The 27,456-nt window shown below is 38.9% G+C and overlaps 1 protein-coding gene across 8 annotated transcripts in view; it reads right to left on the bottom strand.

Moving 5' to 3' along the window:
• The window catches only part of CADPS (calcium dependent secretion activator), a 472,988-nt gene that overhangs the window by 225,024 nt on the left and 220,508 nt on the right, over positions 1-27,456 (bottom strand). For all 8 annotated transcript variants that reach the window (XM_054482477.2, XM_054482473.2, XM_063661889.1 and 5 more), the window contains exons 5-6: positions 26,825-27,058; positions 21,661-21,782 (exon numbers count right to left, since the gene is read on the bottom strand). In XM_054482477.2, coding sequence (XP_054338452.1) covers positions 21,661-21,782; positions 26,825-27,058 — 356 coding nt within the window. The remainder of the gene's footprint in view (positions 1-21,660; positions 21,783-26,824; positions 27,059-27,456) is intronic.

Genomic DNA, 27,456 nt, shown 5'->3' with positions numbered 1-27,456 from the left:
TCCCAGTTCCAGCTGTTGGAAGACCATCCATATGTTTCAGAAAAAAAGATGCCAAAAATGCAAATGAATTGTTCTCTGTTAAGTATGCGGCTTTGCAAAGAACCGTTTAAACTAGGGCTGGTAATATATTTTTTTTTAAAAAACCCATTCCAAAATGTCTCCAGTCTCTTAAAGAATCACTGGAAAAAAAAATCTCTGGTTAAGAGATGAAGTTGCCCATCTTTTTTCAGATGAACTTGCTTCTTGTTTTACTGAGAATTTGGAAATTCCCAAACACAGATTTGCTTATCTTCCTTGCTTGTACTTTCAAGTTTCTTCCCCTTCCATAGGGCAAGCTACCTGATAATATCTACTTCACAGAATTGTTCTGAGGCGGGGTGTGAAGATCAGGGTTATCCTTTTTTCTATGGCCCAACCTCCATGCCCTGGCTTGGACCTCCAGGAGCCATGCCTGTGGTATATGATCTTGCCCTCCTGGCCACAGTTGCTTGATCCAGGTATGAGCACCTGATCCAGGACGAGCCAATCATTGCCTCATTCTGAAATTTGAAACTTACAATGGAGAGTCTTATTTTGTCTGGTGATGAGCAGAGAGGGTGTGTGGGATCCATGGGAGACAGAGTGGTCCCCTCTTCTTGGGTTGACTACAGCTTGTTGGAGGTGTGGGTAAGGCACTTAGGGTCTTTACTCCTTTGTTAGTCTGAGGCCCCATGACAAGTTTACCTATGTAACAAAACTGCACATGTACATCTGAATTTTAAATAAAAGTTAAAAAATTTTTTTTAAAGACTACACACATTAAAAAAAAAACCAACTAGTCAATTCCCACACCAAGAGAAAACATGGTTTTATAGCAGAAACAAAGAAATAGATTATGCAAGTATAATGGCTGCAAGCTTAGATGCATAAACATTGTAAAATTCAATGTCAAAATGTATGACTAACAATGTCATTTCAATTTTGTCATAAAAGTTTTTCACACACACACACGCACACACACACACGCACACACACTCTCACATGAATGGAGAGGCACAGTAACAGGACACCACTGGAGCCAGGTCACACTGGTTCAGGAGCTCTCTGTCCCCAGTGTTTATCTTATCCCTGCTAAATGTACTTGTTTCTTTAAGCTCTCTTCCTCTTAGTTTCATCTGCAAAGCTCTTTTATACCTTGACTCAGCCTATATTTATAGATTTCTTTCTTTTCTCTTCCTCCTTTTATACCTCCTTTTTAGAACCTACGTTCCCTACACAGTACAGCACTTCTGAGACTATAGGTGTTGGCGGATACTACTTCGTTTTGCTGGAATGCCCTTCCCACCCTCTCTATACTTGCAAATGCTTTCTAGCCAAATTCAAGGGCCATTTTCAAGGGCCATCTTCTCCAGGACCATTCTTTCGTTTTCTCAACAAGAAGCAATGTGCAGTTTTCCCCAGAATGGAATCTTTACTGTTTTATATTCACTACTAAATGTACATGATTTATTTCCCTGTAAGTATGCTGCATCCTGAAAACAGGGTCTTTGCTCTTTATTTTTTAATCATTGGCATCTATAGTGTTTTATACCTTGTAGATAATTGAAATTTATCAAATAAACAATTTATTCATTTTATTTATTTGTGTCCTGGGAACTTTGTCAATAATTGTCATCTCATCTTTTTCAAGGCTGTACTAAAATGCTAATGTCTATCAAAATGAAATTCAGAGAAAAGCGAGAGCCTCTGTTAAATGTTCTCTTCCCCTGAAGCTTTCATTGGTATCCCCATTAAGAATTAACACTTTCACTTGACATTTCATTCAGGTAATTGAGAAGACAAAGCCAGCTAAGGGGGAAAATGTTTTCTTTCTTTTGTCTTGAGTGTTCACATTCAACAACATTACTAATTCTAGCTTTCTCCTTCACTTCACTTTGCAAGCTGGCATGGAAAGATTTACTAAACAGAAAAGAAACCATGGAATGCTCTAGGAAAACCACCCAAAAGGATGAGTGTAAACCAGGGAAATTCACAGACTATAGTGAAATTATTCAGCAAACAGAGATTGAGTACTGTGACTCTTAAAGCACAAATCTTGTACCCCTGGAGATGATTTGAGATGGCACAAAGATGGGACATCAAATGGCACTGTGAGGCAGTTGTTCTCTTCTGTTTCTCCTGATTACCCTAGGAAGAAGTTCTCAGTGTGAAGGAAGAATGTCTTAAATTTGCTAAGCCTTTTTTGTTCTACAAAGAAGGCAATTTTGTTGACGTTTGGAGCTCCTTCTGCAGGAAACAGAATCAATCTAGAATTTACTAACATTGTTTTTACTGAAGTTATTTCTATGGCTACTCTATATTTACAATCAGACAGAACAAGATTCCTTTTAAAATCTAAGTTAAAAAGTGAAAATAGATTTAAAGAAAAATATAAAACAAATAATAGTATCAATGATATGCTGATATGTTGTGAGGGGTAGACAGAAAAGACTGAAGTTTTAGAAAAATGTAGCTAGTACTTTACCTTGTATATTTAATTGCAGTGAATGTTAAAGATGTGTCAGATTTGAAAAAGGGAGGGTGTCTTACAAGTAGATATGTGTCCTAATTCTTTTCAAAGCCATATTTGGAATAGATTTTCCTATGAAACCTCATCATTAATATGTATATATGAGGATTTATTCTTAATCTTAAGTTCTTAATTCCTCTGAATCATTTCCATGCTACATTTTACTTTTCAGTTGTGTGTGTGTGTGTATGTGTGTGTATGTGTTTGTGTGTATCCTGAGTTAACAGAAGAGCAAACATTAATTGTCATATTCTGATTCTGAGAAATTATGCAAACCTCCGCCTAATCCAGTTATTCAGTATAATTAAAGCAGTTAGTTTTAAATTATAACTGAGCTCAATTTTAAAGGAAAAAATAAATCTCTCTTTTTAATTTTCTAGTGCTTTAGTTTTATCCAGCTTTGCAAATTGTACTTATGGCCTGTCTATAAAAATAAACATAATGTAAATTATGATTTAAATCTCCATGGGCAAGCTGTTCTGCCTTCTTTGTTAGAAAGCAAATAAGACCTACTTTATGGCCTGTTTACTAAACTGGAAATTTCAAACGTAGGGATTTAAGAGACATCAACTATATTGGTGTTGTAAGTATAGAAATAACTACACAGACTAATTCTTTCAGGATAATCTGAGAATCTTTAAAACAGACCATTATTTGATGCTTTTCTTTTAAATTATATGGTAATACAGAATTAAAAAAATGTATATATCCACATTACTTATGCTCACACCTCCTAAGCTGTTAAGAATCTATATATTCAGACGACCCTAACCTGTGAAGTTCTGGTAATTTAGTTTTGATCATCATGCTCGCTCAAGTCTGTCTTTATTCCCCTCCCTCCTTCATCTGGATGTGTCATTACTGTTGCTTACAAAACCAATGGGAAGAAACAGGATTCCCCTTTCCTCAAAAAGCCATTATATTTGAGGTCTCAAATATATTCAACCTCAAACTCTTATGTGAAATTCTAATTGAGGATCCTCATGGTAAGCAATGTGTTCATAAATCAGTCAATCCATCCCTTCCCCTAAGGAAATTTTAGCAGGTGAAATTTTCATAGCAATCGTATCTAAACACCTAGGTCTTCTCTACTGTGGGTGAAGTAGAGTGTTCCTCCTCTGTTCAGATTCACAATTTAGGAAGAAACAAAGTAGGAAGGCATTCTGCTGTGTGACTTTCTCCTGTAAGCATAACCAGATTGGAGAGAAACACTCCCTGACACGTGCAGAGGAGTAAAGCACTATACCAGTTTGTATTACTGCAACAGTGAACGCTTCCTTAGCTGCAGTCACTGGCTGGGGGCCTTGACACAGATATGGCCGAATGCAGATGAGATGAAATTCTTTGTACGTGTTAGCCATCATGCAATCATTTTCTTCTGGGCTCAAAAAAAAAAAAGCTTATAAAAGTACAAGAGAATTACAGAGATCTTAATATAGACATAACTGAATTTTCTATATTTAATGAATTTTTTTGAATGTCTGCAAAATCTAGTAATATGCTTTGTACTGACAGTGACTTCCCAGGTGGGGTGACAAATTAATAACCTGCTCTTTTGCAACTGTCTGGTTGCTCAACCTCCAAACCTAGATGCTATCCTTGATTCCTGTTTTGCCCCTACTTCTTCTACTCCTTTACACACACACACACACACACACACACACACTCTCTCCCTCTCTTAATTCAACCATGAGCTTTTTTTTTTTTTTTTTTTGAGACAGAGTCTCGCCTTGTCGCCAGGCTGTAGTGCAGCAGTGCGATCTTGGCTCACTGCAACCTCTGCCTCCTGAGTTGAAGCGATTCCCCTGCCTCAGCCTCCCAAATAGCTGGGACCACAGGTGCCGGGCACCACACCGGACCAATTTTTGTATTTTTAGTAGAGATGGGGTTTCACCATGTTGGTCAGGATGGTCTTGATCTCTTGACCTCTTGATTCATCCGCCTCAGCCTCCCAAAGTGCTGGGATTACAGGCATGAACCACCGCGCCTGGCCAACCATGAGCCTTTTTGTATCATTCTGTAAAACATCTATTTGTCTTCACTGTCAATCCAGCCTAAGCCACCATTGTCTCTTGCTTGGAGGACTGCAACAGGCCCCCTACTTCTCTCCTTATGTCTACTCTCTCAAGAAAAGAACATATGTAACATGGATAAAATTTTCTCTCCTGATGATTTTTTTAAATAAAAGCTTTAGTGAGAGATCATTTACATATCATAAAATTCATGTTTTAAGTGTATAATTCAATGACTGTTTTCGTAAATTTATAGCATTGTGCCACTATTGCTGTACTCCAATTTTAGAATATAACCAACAACCCCAAAAAGATCCTTTGTGTCTGTTTGTAGTCAACCACACTCCCACCCACAATCCTAGGCAACCACTAATCTACTTTCTGCCTCCATAGATTTGCATTTTCCTTATAAATGGAATCAGATAATATGTGGTCTTTTGCCTCTGGCTTTTACTCTGCATAATTTTTTGGAGGCTTATCAATGTTGGAGCATGTATGAGGACTTCAATCCTTTTTATTGCTAAATAGTACACCCACAGATGTAATTTCCAAAGAATGATAGTTAAACATCTGGGACGCCATCACTCAACTTTGAACTAGAATATTACAAAGCTATTAAGTACCCTGCATTTCCCTGCAATCCAATTCCCACAAAGTAACCAACACCATGGCCATTCTTTGTGTAAGACTCTCTGAGGGCTTCCTGTTACAGTTAAAATGGAAATCAAAGTCCTTTCGTGTCCTACAAGGCCTCCATGTTGTGGTCCTTGCCTATGTCTCTTTTTACTTTACCTCTTGCTCACAGACTCTGGTACAGTTTTGTTTTTTTTTTTTCCTGTCCCTTGAACATTGTAAGTTTTTTCCCATCTTGGGGACTTTAAACTTGCTCTTTTTCTTCCTTGACTGTTCTTCCACTTGATCTTCAGGTGAGTGGATCTTTGACATTGAAGTATCAACTCAAATAGCTCCTCTATAAGGAGGTACTTTGAAACTAATCTCAAGGGAGTTTTTCCCATCACACCAGTGATTTCCCATCACACTACTCTGTTTAATTTTTTTCATAAAATTCATTGGTGTCTTAAATTATTTCACTTGTTTACGTACTTCTTTTTTGTCTCCACCCAGTAGAATATAGGGTTGCTGAGGGTGGAGACTGTGTCTGTCTTGTTAATTGGTGTATCCCTTGTGTCTAAAGCAGTGTCTAATACATATTTTTATGTAAGCATGTATTGAATGAATAAGGAAACAGGTAACAGGCTAAATCAGAATGCAAAGTGAATCTGGAGAGTTAAAACACATAAACAGTAAACCCACATCAAACTACAGTCTTTAATTTGGTTGAATTGATAATATATTTGAATCTGAATTTGTACTTTGCCCCAGCCTTTTATTTTTTTTTTTGGAAATAGAGTCTCATACTATCACCCAAGCTGGAGTGCAGTGGTGTGATCTCTGCTCACTGCAATTCCCACTTCTCAGCTTCAAGCCATTCTTGCATTCTTGTGCCTCAGCCTCCTGAGTAGCTGGGATTGCAGGCATGCACCACCACACCCGGCTTTGTTTTTTTTTTTTTTTTTTTTTTGTAGTTTTGGTAGAGATGGGGTTTCACCATGTTGGCCAGGCTGGTCTTTCAACTCCTGGCTTCAAGCGACCCACCCACCTTGGCCTCCCAAAGCGCTGGAATTACAGCCATGAGCCACCATGCATTTTCTTTTTAAGGTAAGTATTCCTATGAAGAAAATATAATCACTTGTCCCTTGATTAGTTTAACTTCATGCAGAGAAAGTATGTACCTGTGATTTGTACTTTGGGTGTAAAAAAATCAGTGCACATAACATGTTATAATGCTGATTTGGAGTTTTGTGTGATTTACTCCCACTTTTTAACAAGGTGTTTGATGTAAATTTTAAGAGACTTGTGGTTTCAGTCACCCTACAACCTAGGTTTAGAATTAAGCCCTATTAACTTCCTCTCTATTTTGAGTGTCCTCAGGGTTATACAAGTTTGTCGTCTTATTTCCCAAGTGCCTAAATTTTCCATTTTAAATATGGGTCAAATCTTTTTTTTTTTTTTTTTTAGTTTACTTTTAAAAAGAGACAATAAAAGCTGAAATGAAAAGAAACTTCCTTCCTCAAATTACAAATGCATATTTTAAAAACTTTATCTGTATAATACACACACACACAAATATACACACACACTTATTTTTTCTATATGTAATACTTTTTCCTAGAGCCTGGAAAAATTTAGGTGGTAGGTAATGAAGTTGGTAGCTAATCTGAGTTTACTGTAATTAAAACTAATTGTATTAACCTTGGTTTTAATACTTGCTTGGCAGACCCATTGTCACTTAAACTTAACATGTACAATATGGATTTGGTGCCCTGATCACTGATGGATTTCTTAAAATTAGGAAGAAACTAACAAGACACTCTATTTACAAAAGGACTTATACTGTTACTAGTTCTTGTGAAAGACCTGGAAAACTCCCACAACGACTGTGTTTGTTTCATGTGCATTTCTCTGAATATTTTAATCCATGGCTTTGTTTTCTCCTGATGCTTCCATGCAAGATCCTGCACAAATATAACTAAGACATTAATTGCCCTCAGTTCCGTGTACAAACACCACAGTGGAATCTGCTTGCTTAGTTACATGAAGTATCACTCTGCTGTTTATATAATAACTCTAATTGTGCAGCTTTTTATGTATCCAGACAAATGGAGCAAATTGAGATTGCTCAGTGAAACCAGGCAGTGACCTTCATTTGAGCACAATGATTTGCTTGCTGTTTGTATACAAACAGCTGAACCATATCTTAATTCCAGGCTCAAATTTAAAAGCTGCAATGAATTCTCTGAGGCTGCAAGAGAGAGACAGCTTCCTAATGGTAGAAGCTGAAGAGATAGAGGTCTCCCAAAAACAAATATAGCAAGTGACCTTCAGCCATTCAATTTCTCCCGGTATATAGGATGATGGAGGTTGAGCAGATGTGATGTATTCACTAAAACAAGGTGACCAACTGTCTCAGTTTGCCCCAGGATGGGGTAATGCCAATAATGAAAAGTCCTGGGTAAACTAGAATGATTTGGTCACCCTATTCACCAACATACAGGAAATAACTAGCTGTGAACTAATAACACCATTTCCTAGGAATGGATGCAAAAGGAACAATCATATATGAGTATACAGATTTTCATACAAGGTTATCTATCATATGCATGTATTTGTGGATGGGTGTGGACACACCCACAGATACAGAAAAACTGGAAAACAACGCCAAAACATATACAGTGATTATTGCTGGACATAGGGTTCATGAGTAATATTTAATTTTTCCTTATACTTTCCCTCAACTTTCTGCAACCAGGATTATAACTTTTTGGTCAGAAAAACATAAAATATTATTTTAAAAATGTAGCCAATAATAAGACCAACCACACTGCCTTATACAAAATAGTTACCAAATAAATATTATTTGAAGTGTATGCACAAAATATGCATTTTTCCTCCAGACTGTTTAGCTGTTTTATCTGTTGGGAAGAGTCCTGGGTCCAAGATTCCACTGTAGAGTTGGAGTCAAGCCTGATTTATTTACATGTAATTAAACACTATCCTCATGAAAGACTTCAAGTACCCGACACTGACATTATCTACAGAGAACAGCTCACTTGCTCAGTGGGACTGGACTCACTTTAGGTTATTTCTCAAAATAGTTTCCCGTTAATAATACCTCCCTACCCAGCAGCAAGCACAACCACAAGCACAGTGCAATCTGACTTATAAACCAAGCAGGAAATGAAATCTAGAAGGGGAAGTGAACGCGTTAATTTTTTTTGGTTAGGTGTCAATGTCACCCTAATGTCAGCATGTAACAATCTGTAAAAGACACGTCTCTGCTAAAGTGGAAAAAGAACAAATTTGGTACAGCTGTAGAGTAATCCTTGTGGGAATAAAACGGCCAGCTTGAGAACTGACTGCCCCAGTTCACAGCTGTACATCCACTACCCACATGGTTGTGAGAGATGCCAGGTGACTTCAACTCACTCAAGGTCATTCACCGAGATGCTAGCACTACAACTTACAAATTGGCAAGCAGTGTGTGCAGAGCAGCATCTGGTGGTAATAAACAACTGCAAACTCCAGAGAGAAGAGCCAAGTGTTGTCCGCTGCTAGAATGCAACCTCCAGAGGGCAGAGTACCACCCTTGGAAAAAGAGCAGACAATGGGAATGAAAAGGAGAGAGTTTGGGCTCTACGTCCCAATGTATCTTGAACCTGTCCCACTCACTTGCTTTCCTCTGCCATCATCGACCACCATGATGTCTTACATGATGACAGCCACAGCCTCCCAACTGGTGTCCCCACTCCCATTGCTGCTCATGCCTCACGCAGTCCTTCTCCATATAGCAGCCACACTGATCTATTAAATACATAAATCCAACCAGGTTACTTTGGGACATAAGACCCAAACCTCCTGCCTTGACCTCCAGGTCCTGTGAGATCTGGCCCCGCCAGCCTTGCTGACTTGCTGTTTTCTCCCTTCCCTCTCCCTGTGCTCCACCCTCAGGTCTTTTTTTTGCCCCTCACAGGCGCCTTCTTGCCATAGAGTCTCAGGACTTGGCGATTCTCTCTGCTCACCATGGTCTTTACATAACTGGCTCCCTCTTCCTTAGGTTTAAGTGCAAATGCCACCTCTTGGGTATATTTTGTGACCCCTCTAATTAAAACAGCTTCTCCCCAACTTGGTAAATATCCACCAAATCACCACCCTACATCTTTGCTTCACATCAGTGGTGCAGAGGCCCTGAACCCGCATTTTGGCTGAATGCTAAATGGGCTGAGGATTAAAAATGAGTATTTGGCCAAAGCCAAATATAGATGTCACTGAATAAACTTCTGAGGGTACAAGAACAATTGAAATTAACACTTTAGTTATTATTACAATGTTGCTATTAAAAACTTAATTAGCTAAAATTTAAACTTTTGTTACTTCCCCCTTGCTGCCTCTATACAACACATTTAGGACAGACAGCAAATGGATATTTACTTTGACTTGAGGTTAGTGGGAAGTGAAATATTTTGGGGCCAGCTCTTTCAGTATGGCCAATCATTGACAGCGACATTGACAGTGGGTTGTTAAGCTTTTTCTCCTTCCAGATAGGAAAGAATTAAGGTAAGCCTTATCTTATTTCATTTAATATGATGAATGCTAGTGCCTCAAACAGGTCTACAGAAATTAGCATTATGATATAGCCTCATCTTTACTTTTCTGCTTTGCATCATTATTTGATTTTTTTGAAGATTTCTTGGCTCAAAAGTGATATAATGTTCTTCTTAAAGATATCAAGTTGTATTGTTTTACTATTTATCTTCTTAGTCATTTGTTTATTCATATAAAATAGTTTTAATGAATAATTTTTACATGTTAACATGTTAATACATATTTGTACGTATTTTTGTAGTTCCACTAATAGAATTCAACATATAAAGCACATATGAAGATTTTTTACTCCAATGTGCATTTGGAATGCTCACCTATTTTAAAAATGAATATTCAGATTTTAACAACAAGTCAGAATGATATGCCTTGCTTATATTATAGACATTATCACATTGATTGGGTATGATGATTATCTGTGTGTTTCCATGATCACTGAGCATGCACAAGTCCAGAAATTTCAGAAATGACTTTGAAATAACACTTGACTATTTGGTCTCCTAAAGGCAAGTTGAAGCCAAAGGTATATAAGATATTTTAACTGAATAATAAGGCCAAAGCCAAACTTGAAGCTATCTCTACCCAATGACTTAAATGTGCCTTGTCTATTGTTTGTGCCATTAGATTGCGGGTGCCATAACAGCTACATTTCTGCTTTTGTTCCCTGTTGTAGCCCTGGTGCCTCAAAGGCCTCAAACAGCCCTGCTGTGTGCTGTTTATAGCACACAGCAGCCACCCAGATAAGTGAGATGAAGGAAGGGCTGACTGAATGAACCCAGGAGTCTGGCCAGTAGCATCTTATGCACTTCTCTCTGTGATTTGATTCTCCCCCTGATTTATAAGTATTTGTGAGATCTGCATGGGATGCTTGGTTCTGATTACAAAATGACAAAAATTACACACTGAGTTCTTCTAGAGGCTGCTATTTCTAGACACCAGGCTGTTTTTGAGATTCATTTCGTTTGAGGTCTCTTTAAAGCAGGAAGGTGAAAAAGAGAGAAACATGTTCTAGGTTCCAAGTCCTGCTACATTTGGCTCAACAGAAAATCACCTAATTCTGCTCTTGAGGTAGAAATAGGTTGAGTGATTTGACACAGCAGGGAGAAAAACAAGGTGATATCACATGGCAGGGCAGAACTGGGACATCACACCCAGAGCCTTCTGCCTCTAATAGTCCTCGATGATTGATCCTGCAACTGTATTGTACTACTGCATGTATAAAGACATGGGAGACAAGAGCCCTCTTTTCATTCCTTTCCCTCTCTAGTAAATTTACAGAAGAAGAACATCCAAAAAAACAACACCCTGTCATTATTAGATTGTATAGCGCGCTACTTGCTAAAAGTCAAATTTACAGAGATTTACTTGTGTTGGACCTAGCAATTCCTTGGTGCGTATATTTTTATGTGTGTGTACGTATTTTATTCATTACTTAATAAGTGACAGTGATTTGGTATCAAGAACTCATACAATGTGTTCATTTTACTTTTTGGGCTTTCTCTGTTTTTTTTTTTTTTTCCCCTCCCCAGATATTTTGCAGCCATCTTCTGTTCTTTTAGGTATGGAGCCTCATCTAGGTGGAGAGATCTGCACTATAATTATCTTTATGGTCATCAGTACTCTAAAGAGGTTTTCAAGCCCATCACATTGGGCCCCTTCTCAGCTTTTCCATAACCCTTTACCACTTGCTGCTAAGGTTTAGCTCTGAATCAACCAACATTTATTAATCATCTTTACATATAAGCATTATAAGAAAACTAGCCTGCGATTTAGATTTTTTCCAAGTACAAGTAAGGGATCTACATATAAATGAACACATTCCAAGGAAACTAAAAAAGGCATCTGAGAGATAAAGTGTCTTTAGCTTCTTTAGTTCACACCAACTGACTTTGATGGTCTGTGCTGTTTTCCTTTTTTACCCTGGGTCCACTGACAGCAATAATGATTAAAATAAGAATAACATCTCTTACATTTGTGCCAAGTGCTTTGCATATGTTAAATTTGAAATGTTATTAAGCAGCCTACGGTGTAGGTATCATCAGTATTATTTTGTATGTGAAGAAACTGAGGTTCAGAAGGATTTAGTAGCTCACCTACCATAACAATGACAGTGGTACAGGTGAGATTCAAACTAGGGGTTCTATCACCCCAAAGCTTTTGCTCTTATGCCCATGCTGAACCTTTATTTTTCATATAATCACTGAAATGTTTCCACCCAGACTGCAGCTGTTAAAGACTGCCTGAAATAGCTGCCTCATCCCAAACCATTAAACTGGAAGCTACGGGCTGGCATGAGAGCTTTTGAATCCTTACCAAGGAACCCAGGTGACTCTGAAGGACTCCAGAGTTTAAACACCAGAGCCCTAGAAATTTCCAAACCCCCTGATAATTGGCATCATGCCAAGATGCTGTGTCCTCCCCGAGGGCCCACATCCATCTGCACCCTTATAGTGAGGCGAGTTCCATATCACAGCACAGGGGTGTTGCTGGAAGATAAATAAGTAACTGACAAACACATAGAAAGTATTATCTTAGCTGCACTCTAGCCTCTTGAACAATGGCCCTGATCCAGAAGGAAGCCAGAACGACAGGCTTGTGGAGACCCAGGCTATAGAGGGCTGTGCCTCTGGAAGAGGGCTCATGGAGGATGCTGCCTTTTGGATTCCTCTTGCCTTTGAGAACTAGTTCTTTTATCATCAAATTGAAGGCAGTCCACCCTCAGAATATGTCCTTTGCCTCTGGAAAGCATTTTGGAAATGGTACTCACTTCTACTTTGGCAGCCTTGGCCAATTGATTTCCAGGTTTTTGGAGTCTGGGTGCGTGGAGTTGTAGGATTTGGGGGCAGGCTTCCTAATTTCTCTGAGCTTCTCTTTTTTCCTTCTATTTCTTAACAGTACCATGTGGAGCTCAGTGACATTATAGTGAGTTTTAGGCTATTAATACTATTTCCTGAGAGGTTACAACATGCTGGTCATTGAACTCAGCCCTTAACATAGATCAGATTGATTTTCAACAACAACCCGATGGGGCAGTTGTGTTCTTGTCTCTCTTTCAAATTTAGGGAAACTGAGGCTTAATGGGGAGAAGCTACTTGGTCAAGGTTACCCAGCTGGTGAACAGTGAAACTGTGATTTAAACCCAGGTCCGTCTGACTTTTAGCCATATGGTTCCAGCTAGTTCAGTGCCTGGTACTTAGATTTCAATAAATGGTAGGGGCAGTTGTTATTGATAATGAATCCCTTGAGGATGATGATCATTATCATTAGTGTCTCTCCTGGGATTGTGTAAATGCCTCAAGGGCAGAGATCCTCTTTTTAGACTCATGTGTTACACCTCACAGTGCTGATGTATGCGGGTTGAATTATGCCTGCTGAGTGTGTACACTAATGTGGAACACCTGTGCTGGTGTGTGCGCCAGCACATTCATCTCCATTTAAATGTGGGCTGGGTTTTAATCCACAAAACAACTGAATTTATGGAAAGGAAATGCACACTTTTAGATAGTTTTGTTGACTATTCAATGCTAATTAAGTTACTCTGTTTTGGAGATCTAATTTCTTTTAGAAAGGTAGGGTGGCAGAATGGATGAAAAGTACAGGCTTTGGGTTTGGCTTTTGGCTTAGCTATTGTATCTGCAACTTGACTAAATAACTTCACCTCTCTGGATTTCAATATTTCCATTAGTAAAATGAGGATAACAATAGTACCTATCTCATAGGTTATGGTAGGGCATTAAATAAAATGATGACTGTGAAATACCTAGCATGGCACCTGGTCCATAGAAAATACTGAATCAACGTTAATGATAACTGTTTTAGACTCAGGCCACCTTGTTTCCCCCCATGTCCCCTTCATCCATCCAAACAAGAATAAAGCCATGATTATAATAGTCAATAGGACTACTATCTGCCCAAGCATTGTTTTAAGCATTATATATATATGTATATATATATGTATATATATGTATATATGTATATATGTATATATGTATATATGTATATATGTATATATGTATATATGTATATATGTATATATATGTATATATGTATATATATGTATATATGTATATATGTATATATATGTATATATGTATATATGTATATATGTATATATGTATATATGTATATATGTATATATATGTATATATGTATATATGTATATATGTATATATGTATATATATGTATATATGTATATATGTGTATATATATGTGTATATATATAGGCAATTAATTTACATAAGAATATGGAAATGGAGGCACAAAGAGTTAAGCAGCCTGCCCACAGTCACACAGCGGAAATATGAACCCAGTGCTCTGGCTCTCAATTTTGTACTCTTGTCCATGACACCATACTGCTTGTGAACACTGATGAATCTAAATCAAGTATCTGTTGTTTTCTTATTAGTGAAGATTTAGAATTTCCCCTTCATTCTATCATTACAGGGAAATAACTCTATGAAATTCTTTCCTATGTTCTCCCTGATCACTAAATAAAAAATACAGTGGCTTTTCACACTTGGAGAGAAATGTATTAAATTGGATTTCTACTGAACAGTGATAGAAAAACAGTCCAGTTCTTAGATTTACTCCAGATATAAGTGGCAGGTAATCTTCTCTGGCAAGGTAATAGAGAAGCTGAATCAGAAAGGAAATGACCTACAGTCACTTAGTCCTTAAGGGTTTTTTAAAAAGAGTACAGCCTTGTTTCATAGCTACACAAGATTAGACTACTCATGAAATCAGAACTTTTATAGATTTTTCACGTTTAGATGGAGTATCAACGTCTAACTGACATACTCCAGCCACTACTTGATCATCCAATTCTGAAACTCAAACTAATTTCAGAAATTTCACCAACTCAGAGTTAGTTGCAATTCCTGAAACCTCTGTCTTAAGTTCTGCCATTATGGTTCTTCTCTGGACCAGTTAGTTGGATGAAATAATTATAGAATTGTTGAGGTAGAAGGGACCTTGGATTCCACTTTTCAGGACTTGGAGAAGTTGGAAAGCTTGGTGGCTTACATAACACAGGTTGGCAAATTCATGATGGAGCTGGGAGCAGAACTAGGAGCCCTCTCTCCAAAACTTGTTCCCTAGCACCTTGATTCCTTCCTACTGTCTATCCTACTGTCTGTTGTCCTAGCAGTCTGCCCACCTTCACCCTCCAGCTCACAAACACACACAAACTGGTCTTAAATAAACATTGGGAATTCTGGACCAAGCATTCTGGTCTGAGAGGCAGGACAGTGTCTGAGCATCCCAAACTGTGATTATAATTTTACTTCCTCCCAACCTACGTATCTTCTGGGAGCCTAGCAAAATTGAATTTCTGGGTCAGTGTTGACTTTTACCATTTATGATTTAATTAACTTGGAAAGAAATTAAACCTTTTTCTGGAAGGAAAAAACAGAAGAAATGGTATCCAAGCCCCACGTTCTCACTACATAATGTCTCTACATAAATATCTCCTGGACTGTGAACTTGAGCATGGAGTGTCAGGACAGGAAAGGAGCTGATTCTCAGGAAACCTCATTCCCTTTCCCATTCAGTGGCCTTTGAAGTTCTCAAAAGCTACGGTGGCTCCTGGAATATAGACCATGCCCAGGCACTCAGATTTTTCCAATCAACTCTCCTCCACGGGTGCACAACTTCAAAGGTCATATCTGTGTTATCCCCCACTCTAACACTAAAGCCTGGCAAATAGTATGTGCTCAATAAATACTAGTTTACCAATATGTGGTTCCAAGTTTACTCTGGTCCTTAAAGATATTTCAGGTTTCAAGATGGAAATACAATCATATTTTCCCTGGCTTAAACTCCGCCAATAGCTTCTCCAGGGTCTTGGAATAAAGTTTAAATCCTTTGCGTGGCCCCTAAGACCCTTAAGTTGTCTGGCCCTGCCCTGCTGTCTGCACTCTCCCTGTAAACACTCTCCCTCAATGACTAATCTCTAGGCACACTGTTCCCCTTTCTGGTCCAGGACACATCAAGCCCCTCCCTACCTCAAAGCCTTGCACTTGCTGTTTCCTCTTCCCTATGTGCTCACTACTTTCTATCACAGCACCCTGCTCATTTCTTTCAGAACACAAATTATAATCTGTTGTTACCCTTATATATTCATTTGTTCATTTGTTTATTGCCTATGTCCCTTACTTGAATGTTTGATCCACAGGCCAAGATTTGAGATATGTTATTCGTAGCTGTAGCCCCAGCACTGGTTGGACATAAGGAAAGCATCCTGTGTACACTTGCTGAAGGAATGCAAGTATCTACCCTTTCATATCATCATATCACATCTGAATATCAAAGAAGCCATTCAGGAAAGATATTCTCCCTCAATTTAAACCATTCCAAGGCCCAGTACACAGAAAACATTTTGCAAATTGAAAAAGGAAACACCATTAAGAAGATAATACATGAGGCAAGCAACTGGAGGGAACAACTTCCTTTTCTGACTTTGTAACTGACTTAATGTGGGAACAATTTAATAGAACTCCATTTCTATGAATAATTTGGGTATAACAAGCCTGGCCCATTCTGTACTCTGCCATTAGGATGAATAATATATTGTATTTTGGTTTTGTCTTTTGTGTGTCTCATCAGATGAGATGTCATTGAAGAACCCTAGGGCCGTGGCAAGATTTCCCAGTTAGGGCATTTGATTTTCTCATTCCCTTGGAAAATACCAATTTTCCAAGTTTGGTTGTGTTTTCTAATCCCTTGCAATAATGAAATTCATATGTCACGAAGCCCATGGCCTGTCAGGGAGTAATGAACTTGTTAAATAATCAAATGCCAAGTGGCATCTTTAGTTTCAATTCAGTAGAATATAATTTCAGATACATTAGCAGAATACTGGGTTGCTAATTCAAATTTCCTTTCTTTTCAGCAAAATTATTTAAGTGTTCCAGTATTTAATCCTTGGGCCATGGTTATTATAGAGGACAACTTACATTGTACAAAACTACCAATAAATATAATTTTGGAATATATTTTCTACTCAGGGAATACGTCATGTTTCTTTCCATCAATTTTTTTTTTCAAATTAACGTAATTTGCCTACCATCTTCCCAATCTCTGCCATTTCCGCATACCAACACAAGATACTTTCATGATTACTTTTCCTCGTATCCAGGTACCACCTGTACTATTATTTACTTAATACATTTTATTTAAATTGATTCAATTTTTAAATGTTAATGTATTTCTTTAAAAAGGAAATCTTATGTCATTGCTACAAAAGACAAAACAGCACCACCAGCCATGAATGGAAGGTAAGCGTAATGGGATCTAAACAAGGCTATGAAATCTTAACTGGATGCTATTGCCTGCAGAAGGCTCTGAGCCTGAGACCTGTGGAGGTGTTAATGACCTACTAGCATCAAATTAAAATGTTCTCCTTGACCTGATCAGAAGAATTGAAAAATAAATGGAAAAGGAGTGCCTTCTTTTTCACATAATTTCATCTCACTCAATGCCATGTTCTGGTATTACTTAACATAATCTCTGTTCTTAGTAAAGGTAAGAGTGGCACCCTTTGAAATATATCACCTTAGAGCAAGAACAGCCCTTTGCTCTATTTCAAAGAAAGTGGGAAAAAATATATTCCAAATGCTTTGCAATCCCCAAACATTTCCTTCTCCATCTCCATGCCTTTCTGAGGCTGCTGATCTAATGGCAGGATTTCAAGCACTTCTGCCTAAGTATCCCCATTGGTTTCCCATCAGAAGCAAAAACAACCTGTTGCAAATGGAGACAATATTGTAAAATAAATACATCTCATGAAATCTTCATCATATGTTCTCCTGGCTTTCTATGTTAAAAACATAGGAGAGGAGGACAACAGAATTGAGAGGACATAGTCTGCTTGAAAACAACCCACAGGTAGCAAACAGACTGATCAACTGAAGGATAAGTATGGGCCACAATTTAGCTGAGAGTATAAGAGGCTGCCCCGCCTTCACCACACACACCATTTTTTCCAACCACAAAGTATTAATATATTTAACTAATGAACATAGTGTTATTATATTATATTATACAACTGATCCAATATGATGATGCTGAGCAGGGTCCTGGCTATAAGTGAAGAGATGGCACTGATAAAAGGAGGTGAAGGATGTGAAATGTCAATTCAATACATGAGGATTCCAAATAACATACTCTTAGACAAATTGGGTTATGTTATGTACTCCTGAATTTTTGGCTATACTTGAAAAAAAAAAAAAGACAACAGCAAAATTCCTTGTAGACGTGTGCTATGGCACAATGTTAGGGTTCCAGTTATGGGGTGTAGTACTTGGTAGCAGCAACCATGGAATTTGAGTAATAAACAAAACATGCTTGAATGGAGTTTTGGTTTTAGAATATATAAATAAAGCATGGGCACCAGCTGGCTGTAAAAATAGTCAAAGACAAGATTCAGAAGATGAATAGGGCAGGAAAAGGGCTAAGCTTGTCAGAGGATGAAGTGGTGTTATTAGGACAAATTAAAGATAATCCCTGAAAGGAAAATTTCTGTAATAATCAAAATCAAGTAGCAGAGATGACAGCTGGAGATTAGTAATAGGAGAAAGTGTAAGTGGGAGGGGAGAGAGTGGAGAAAAGGAGAAGAAATAAAGCTTCAAAGAAAAGAGATGATGAAGAGGCTTCTGAGTAAGTTAAAACTAGGGAGGCAGGAAGAAAATGGAACTGCACAAACAGGCTTGTTCATGCTACCAGATAAAACTGGAGGCAAGCCAGGTGCAGTGGCCCACGCCTGAATCCTAGTACTTTGGGAGGATGAGGCGGGGGAAGGTCACCTGAGCCCAAGAGTTCGAGACCAGCCTGGGCAACATGGTGAAACCCCGTCTCTACAAAAATATACAAAAATTAGCTGGGCGTGGTAGTGTATGCCTGTAGTCCCAGCTACTCAGGAGAGTGAGGTGGGAGGATCACCTGAGCCCGGGTTGGCCAAGGCTACAGTGAGCTGTGATCGCACCACTGTACTCCAGTCTGAGTGACAGAGTAAGACCTTATCTCAAAAGACAAAACAAAACAAAACAAAACCCAAACCCCAAAGCAAAACAAAACAAAACCACTTGGAGGCAGAGAAAAACTACTAGAAGTGAACTATGACAAAGAAAAATGGTTAAAAAGAGTATTGAGTACAGAATTGTGGATTTAGAAGGAAAATAAATAAAGGATATAGGAGAGTCTACATGTAAAGGATAAAGGAAGAGAGGAAGACACACGAGTGTTGTACATTTCAAGCTCCGCTTATATCCCTTTGGGATACTATAGAAATGGCAAATACAGGGCACTTGTACTCCTTCCTCTTCCACGGCAGACGTTACAAGTTGACCTTGGCACTATTTTCCTCTGAGTATGGATTTGGCCTCGAACTCTTCTCGATACAGCACTTTAGGTAGCTACCACTGACTGATTGGACTTGACCCTGGTCATGAAACCTGAATCCTTAAGGTATTACAAATCAACCAATCTATTGACTGAAGAGGAATCAAAAATGTATACTTCTTACTGGAAAAGCAAAATGTTTCAATGTGAGCTGTTTCTGTATATAGACATCATAAGCCATGTGTATAGTTATGAGTAAGTATGTGTATGAAACATGAATATTTCAAGCAGGTAGACCCAAGCATTCTGTAATTATTTGTAACCTGAAATTCTGTTTTAACCATTTACAAGCACAGGAAAATCAACTCATCATTTACCCTGGTAACTGAAACCGTTGCGTCTGATCGAATGTTACAAACTGTGTTTTGAATTATAATAGCTCATATGAAACAACAGTCTGCTAGAATAATCAGAATTTTCTTCTTCCTTCTCAGTCTTATAACACCATATTGGGCCCAGTATCTTAAAAAGTTGGCAGAAACGCCAAATAGGTTGTTCTTCCCCCATGTATCACACATTTTTATCAGACGAGATCGGGCGCGTTCAGGGTGGTATGGCCGTAGACATATCACACATTTTTAAAAAGCACAAATAGTGCAGTATAACATAAGAGCATGGAAAATGATCAGACCATTTGAGGAATAACTGGGATTTCATCAATGGCAGTGAAAAAGAAACCACATTCATTGTCAGTTTGAAACTCGGTTGTAAAAAAAGGGAGGAAGGGTGACGTGTGACAAGGTGCACTGGTTTCCATTTCCTCTTGTACATACTCATTAATTTCTCCCAGCTTCTGAGCATCTGAGGCTTTTGCCTATTCATGCAAAGAGCCACTTGAAGGCATACAATGCCCTCAGATTTTCTCTAGTCCAGGAAACGTTCAGTGCTTTCTTTGAACTATTTTGTTTGAACATCCTGGCAAGTTATTCATGTTCTGCCAAACAGCTCATAATGCTCTGGGGGAGGAGAGGCAGTGAGCTGCTGTTCAGGGTTTCTCTTTTGATGACTCTCTTATGAATTAACACTAACACAAAAAGATGCTCATTAGTCTAGATGGGCTTAACTGAGATAGAAAAGGAAGGGAGAGAAAAGTAGTGGGTAGGGAGGGAAGGGAGCAATGATCTCTCAAGAATCTTTGAGGCCTGAGAATCTATTGACCCTAATGAATTAACCCATTATTGCTCCTGTGGACCACTGAAACAGTACCCTAACTGACCTCCCGCACAACCCTGCCCACCCACTCCCCATTCCACTGCAGCCAGAGTCATCTTTTCAAAATACATCTCCAACCCATGCTTTCCTCACCAAGGCCTAACAACTTCCCCATGGTATGGCCCTGCCTGCCTCTCTGGCAGCTTATCCACCCCTTATTCTCCAAACTGCAGCCCTGCTGGCCTCCTTTGAATTTCTCCTTGCCCAGGGCCTTTGCTAACCACAGGACCTTTGCACAAGCTGTTTAATCTGCCTAGAATGCTCTCCACCCATCCCCACTCCCATTGTTCAACTTTAATAATATTAGTTCAAATGCCTTATATGTCCTAAGGAAGGCCTATTCTGCATCTGTCCTCACAAACTGGTTCAGATGCCTCCCACTATCTCCTCTCAAAGCATTCTTTGTCAGCATGTATAACTATTTATAATTATATATTTGTGCCATTACTTTTCTGATGGCCCCATGAAACTATGAGCTGTGGAGGGCTACAACAGTGACTAATTTCCCCTCCACCATGCAATAATACCTTGTACACACACATAGTAAGCATTTGACTAAAGTGTATTGACCCAATGAATTAATGTATTATGTAACATAGTAGTACCTTGCTAATACATTCAGAACTATGACATATAGGAAAAAAATTAGACAAAAACCCAAATATCATATGTTCTCACTAATAAGTGGGGCCAAAGCTATAAGGATTCAAAGGCATAAGAATGATACAATGGACTTTGGGGACTCAGGGGAAAGAGTGGGAAGGGGGTAAGGGATAACAGACTACAAATTGGGTTCAGTGTCTACTGCTCAGGTGATGACACCAAGATCTCCCAAGTCACCACTAAAGAACTTAGTAATATAACCAAATACCACCTGTTTCCCAAAAATATATGGAAATAAAAACATTTTTATGTCTTATACTGAAAACCAAATATTTAGAAAATTTAATAAAAGTAAACTTTTATCAAACTTTCCTGCACATTATATTGATGAATGGAAGTTGTGACTAATCTCTTGAGGGTGAATACTTAAAACCACTAGAAAGGAGACTGTTTCTTTAATTTTCTTCAGTTCTCTGCTTTGAAGGAACAAGAATCTTTGCTGTGGCTGCCAAATAAAAATGTAGGCAAGTCATCTTGTTTGAAAAATAAACAAGGTTTATGTCTTCTAGTATCTTCTGGGGAAACCACATCTTTACCTTGGAGTTGGCCAAAATGGAACTAATGGCAGCAACCCTCTATAAGATGGACCCTGGAGAAACATAACTTACGTTGGTTTAGAAGCCTCGGCCTGATCAGTCTGCAGTTTCTCTCCTCCTTCCACCTCCATTGTGCAATATACGATGCGATTTGGAGCCAAAGATTTGAGGCCTTGGACTTCCATAATTACCACCTGAAAAGAGAATTCCACGTAATGGAGGTTATTGGCAAGGCCCCTGGCAGCATCACCCAGAGGAAAATACATAAATGAGAAGCTACAGAGAAAACCAACAGGTATCTGATGGCTTCTGTTAGGTTTGTACCAGTCATGCTGGGACCAGTCTAGCACGAAGATGCAACTCCTCATAGTGTAGCTGATTGCCTGCCAGATAGAAAGACAAGGCTCACTAATTCAAATGCTCACAGGGGCCAGACAGGCATATAAAATGGACTACTCTTTCTGTGTTAAGCAAATAAGATCAGTTTTTCATTTCTACCAAGAAATTGGCTCTTCTTCCTTTTTTTTTTTTTTTTTTTTTTTTTTTGAGATGGAGTCTTGCTCTGTTGCCCAGGCTGGAGTGGTGCTATGGCATGATCTCGGCTCATTGCAACCTCCACCTCCCTGGTTCAAGCAATTCCCCTGCATCAACCTCCTGAGTAGCTGGGATTACAGGTGCACACCACCAGGCCCAGGTAATTTTTTTTTTTTGTATTTTTAGTAGAGACAGAGTTTTATCACTCTGTTTAGACTGGTCTCGAACTCCTGACCTCAGGCACTATGCCCACCTCAGCCTCCCAAAGTGCTGGGATTACAGGCGTGAGTCACCACGCCCGGCCAGACTCTTATTTTCTTTAAAAATAGTCTGGCTTTTGGTTCAGCACTTAAAAGAGCCACAGGCTCATAAATTCACTTTTTTTCTTCACAATAAGATAAGTAATAGTGCAAATACTAAAATAAAGGGCAAGCGCTATTCAGCATTAGATTCAGAGATGCAACAGGGAATAGCGGGGACTATGACAAACTGGAGAGCACATGCTCCTTCTAAAGGGAGCAGCTGCCGGTTACAACCCGTCGTTGCCTTGTCTTTTCTCACTTTAGAGTTACCAGATACTCCAATTTTGCCTTCCAGAAAATGGAAAACTGAATCAGAGTCACAGTGAGAAAGCTGATTTTGAAATGTTGACAATAATTCAAATAGGGAGAAATAAAATACACAAACTCTGTACAGGCCAATATTATTGAGTTAAAACAAAAACATGTCTGCAGCTGCATAGTCTTTGGTCCAGACTGAGAGAAAAAGCTGGTGTCATGATGGATCAAGATGTATCATTTACAGTTTCTGGTACTTCCTACCACCTCCCCAAACTCCACGTAATCACCTACTATTCTGATATTTAGCAGTATGACTTGTCACAAGAAAGGGGGGAGGGAGAAGAATGCAGAAAGCAGAGAAGAAAGAGATCAATTTAAAAATCTGAAACAAATGACTCACATCAGAGATATACAATTAGTCCTTATACATAAAAAAACATTCAGTTGTACTCCAAAACAGGTAATGGCATTACACAGCAAGAAGGATGTGAGTGTGCAAAAAATGTATACTTCCTTAGTGGATCAGATTCAAGAAAGTACAATAGGGTTAGCATTGAACCAGAATTCCACAAGTCACAGTTTTGCTATTGGTTCTCAAACTTAATGTGAATCAAAATCATTTATAGGGCTTGTTAAACTAGAGATTGCTAGGCTCTATGATCCCCAGAGTTTCTAATCAGTAGGCCTGGGTTGGAGCCCAGGACTTTCTTTTTCTAACAATTTTCCTGGTGATGCTGATGCTGCTGACCCAGAAGCCGTACTTTCAAAACCATTGTACTACTAGCGTGATGTTGGGCAAATGATTTGATGTTGAAGTCACTTAATTTTTCTTTCAAATCTCCAGGGCCTCAGTTTCCCGATCTGTAAAGTGGGGATAATAACATGTATCCTGTGGCTGTTGTGTGAGGATCAAAGGAGATGATGTACATAAGTGAACATTTTTACACTGGGAAGAACAATATAAATAGAAAGAAATGGAAGGCACAATGAAAGAGCACAAATTTTGGAATTTAAAATATCTGACTTCACATCCTGATTATGCATCTTCACAAGCTGTGTAATCACGTGCAGGTTTCTCAACCTCTCTGAGGCTTAGTTACTACACCTGCAAATACCTGAAAAGACTATTGTGCACTGTGTTATGAGGAAAAAGCACCTGGCCCATAGTGGCATTCTACAAACACCTGTTGCTTTCTGTTAGCACATGCCCTTTGCCCTTTGCCCAAGGCCTGGCTACGGGGCACCCTGGACCTTCCTTCCCTCACTGCAAAGTTAATTACTACCTGGTGTCCCCTCCAGCCATGGAAGTGTATAATTATGTAAAATATGTCTTGCACCAAGCTGCAAATTCAAATCCTAGTCTGCCCTGATGAGATGACAATCCTTTCTCCCTCTTCTTGCCTCCCCTCATTGTGCCCACCAAAACATATTCACAAACAGATGTGCAATGGTTTTTGCTAGCAGTTTTCTATGATGTGCAATTCAGTGTTCTATTTAAAAAGTATTTGGGAATCCTAGGACATTTCTTTCTGTGCTTTCAATTACAAGTCAAACCATTTGAATCAGGTACACATAGGAGTACAGACTTGTCTACACCTACATTTCAGACAATCAGCTGTGTAATATCGAGTACTGACAAAGAATTAGAAAATTACAGATTTAGCAGGGCATGGTGGTGCACGCCTACAATCCCAGCATTTTGGGAGGCTTAGGTGGATAGATGGCATGAGTCCAGGAGTTGAAGACCAGCCTGAACAACATGGCAAACCCCATCTCTACAAAAAATACAAAGATTAGCTGGGTTTGGTGGTGTGCACCTGTAGTCCCAGCTACTTGGGAGGCTGGCTGAGGTGGGAAGATCACTTGAGCCCAGGAAGTTGAGGCTGCAGTTAGCCAAGACTGCACCTGCACCACTGCACTCTAGCCTGGGCAACAGAGCGAGACCTTGTGTCAAAAAAAAAAAAAAAAAAAAAAAAAAGAAAAGAAAATTACAGATTCAAAATATTCACGAAAATCAATAAACCACTTTACCCCCTCTTTCTGTAGGAAGACAAGAGGCAGTAGGGAATAAATTGACACCTTTAATTGGCAATAATCAAATTCAGACACCTAAGAAAATTCATTCAGTACCTCAGGTGGCAGTATTGTTTTTTAAAAAAGAAAGTTTCTGTGAAATTACATTGATGATTTTTTCACACACCAAGTACTCTATATTTAATTGAATACTGCCTTTTCCAACTGCACAATACATGTTGAAAACACTAATGTGAGTATCTCCATCCAAACTTAGCACAGAAAAACAAATTACCTGCAGTTAATTCACAGCAGGCTTTAATGATGTTCTAGAAAGTTAATTTAGTCTTTACACACTCTAATTAATGGCACAGAAATTTGATCTCTTCTCTCGGTCTCCCCAAATCTAGGGTTATCATAAAACCCTTGTGGGGTTTTGAACTTTAGTAAGTTACAAGTGGTTCTCAAAGTTTGGAGTGGATAAGAAGCACGTAGGGGCTTGTTAAAGTATACAGTCCAGGGCTGCATCCTGTCTAGAATTTTTTTTCTGACAACTTGATTGAGGCATGTTTTACATATCATATAATAAACCCATTTTAGATGCACAATTCAGTGATTTTGGTACCTTTACTAAGTTGCGTGACCATCATCATAAATTAGTTTTAGAACATTTTTAGTTCTCCTAACAAGATTTCTTATGCCCTTTTTCACCCCCTTCCCCAGGGAATATGAATCCACTTCCTATTTCTGTAGATTTGCCTTTCGGACCTTTTACATCAAGGGAATCATACAACATGTGGTCTTTGTGGTCTTTTGTGTCTGACCTTTTTTTTTTTTTTTTTTTTTTTTAAGACAGGGTCTCTCTTTCTCACCCAGGCTGGAGTGCAGTGGCATGATTATGGCTCACTGCAGCCTCGATCTCCCCAGCTAAAGTGATCCTCCCACCTCAGCCTCCCAAGGCGCTGGGACTACAGGTGCACACCATCACATTCAGCTAATTAAAAAAATTTTCTTTTTTGGTAGAGATGTCCCATTATGTTGCCCAGGCTGGTCTTAAACTCCTGAGCTCAAGCAATCCTCCCACCTTAGCCTCCCGAAGTCCTGGGATTATAGACATGAGCCGCCATGCCAAGCCTGGCTTTTTTCACCGGCCATATTTTTGAGGTTCATCCATGTCATGGCGTGTATCAGTGGGTTGTTCCTTTTAATTGCTGAATCATATTCCATTGTATGGGTATACCCCATTTTATCTATCCATTCACCAGCTGATTGACATTTACGTTGTTTCCATTTTGGGCTATTATAAACAGTGCTACCATAAATATTTGCAGTCAAATCTTTGTGCAGACATGTGTTTTCATTTTTATTGGGTATCTGACAGTGGAGTTGCTAGATCATATGGTAGTTTTATGTTTAACTTTTTCAGAAAATGCGAACCTATTTTTCAAAATGGCTGCACTATTTTATATTCCCATCCCCTCGAGATCCTAGCTCAGCAGGTCTGGGTGGTACCCAGGAATCTGCATAGTGAACTACCTTCCCACATAATTCTGACATAGGTAGATCAGAACTACTCCTTAGATTATATACATATGAAAAGAAAATGTGTGAAGAGAAATTATAGAGAAACTTATTGACATGTTGAGCATTTTGCCACAATACTAGCCTGAATGGGTACTTACTTTGGGAGCTGAGATAAACTAAAAAACCTCCACCACAAGGGACTCTGTACCTTGTAGCCAACAGGAAGGATGATGGGAAAGAAAATTTACAGCTCACCACAATATGATGCTAGCTTGCCTCTCTTATAACTGTAAAACTGGCTGCCAAAATTTTTAACTTTCTAAATTATATAAGGTCTTTATAAAATCCTTGAGCACTGTTTTAAGACAGAAAGTAATGCAAGATTACATTTAGTAGGTGGTTTTCAGATTGCATTTCCTTAAGAAAAATGTGGGCTCCTGGAGATGGGGAATCACTTGCTGATTAGCTGACCTAAGCTTAGCATGCTGTTATTTTAATAACTGCTCCTGGGGTGCAAAAGAAAAAACAAGCTGATTGTGATGCATCTAATCACCCATGTCCTACTTGCTGTGCCAAGAAACTTTCAAGGGCTCAGGGCTTTTTACCTCCAATGAGAAAGACAGCACGACATCTGACTTGGAGAGCTGGTTCTCACTCTCCTCGCCCATGTCGATGATGGAAGCATTGTGGCTGCGTTTGAGTTTCTGGAGCTTGAACTCCCCGCCTTTGGATACCGGCATACTCTCCAAGTTGGCCATGAGCAGGTTGACAGATGACTTCAGCTCCTCAATGTACATGTTTTCCATTTCTTTGGATACAAACTTGGGAAATTTGCGTTCCTTGGGAAGAAAAAGAAAAGTATGAGCAGAGGAGTAAATAGAGAGCTGATTTATATAGAAGGTCTTTGTCTCATGGCCCAGAGTTAGGATCACGTCTACTACTAGTGAAATTCACCCAGATTTCACGGCCTTGTGCTAGAAAAATGTTCAGCCTAGTTGAGTAGACAGCTGCCTGCCTGCTAGTTATTTATACATTGTAACAGGTAAGAAACACGTACATAAACATATAGTAAGAAACACTGAAATGCTTTATTACAGTTCTATTTCTCCCCCAGTTTCCTTCAGCAAATTTGATTTGTAGGAAGAAAAATGGGGTGTTATTTTTCAAATATGGTTTCAGTTCAGTTTTTCTTTTTAGTAAAATGCAGTCGTTTGTTTTTAACTGAGGGAAACAGAAA

This window comes from Pongo pygmaeus, chromosome 2 (genome assembly GCF_028885625.2).
Source record: "Pongo pygmaeus isolate AG05252 chromosome 2, NHGRI_mPonPyg2-v2.0_pri, whole genome shotgun sequence".
NCBI classification, from domain to species: Eukaryota; Metazoa; Chordata; class Mammalia; order Primates; family Hominidae; genus Pongo; species Pongo pygmaeus.
Note: the sequence above shows the minus strand (reverse complement) of the source record. Positions and strands in the feature narration are given on the sequence as shown.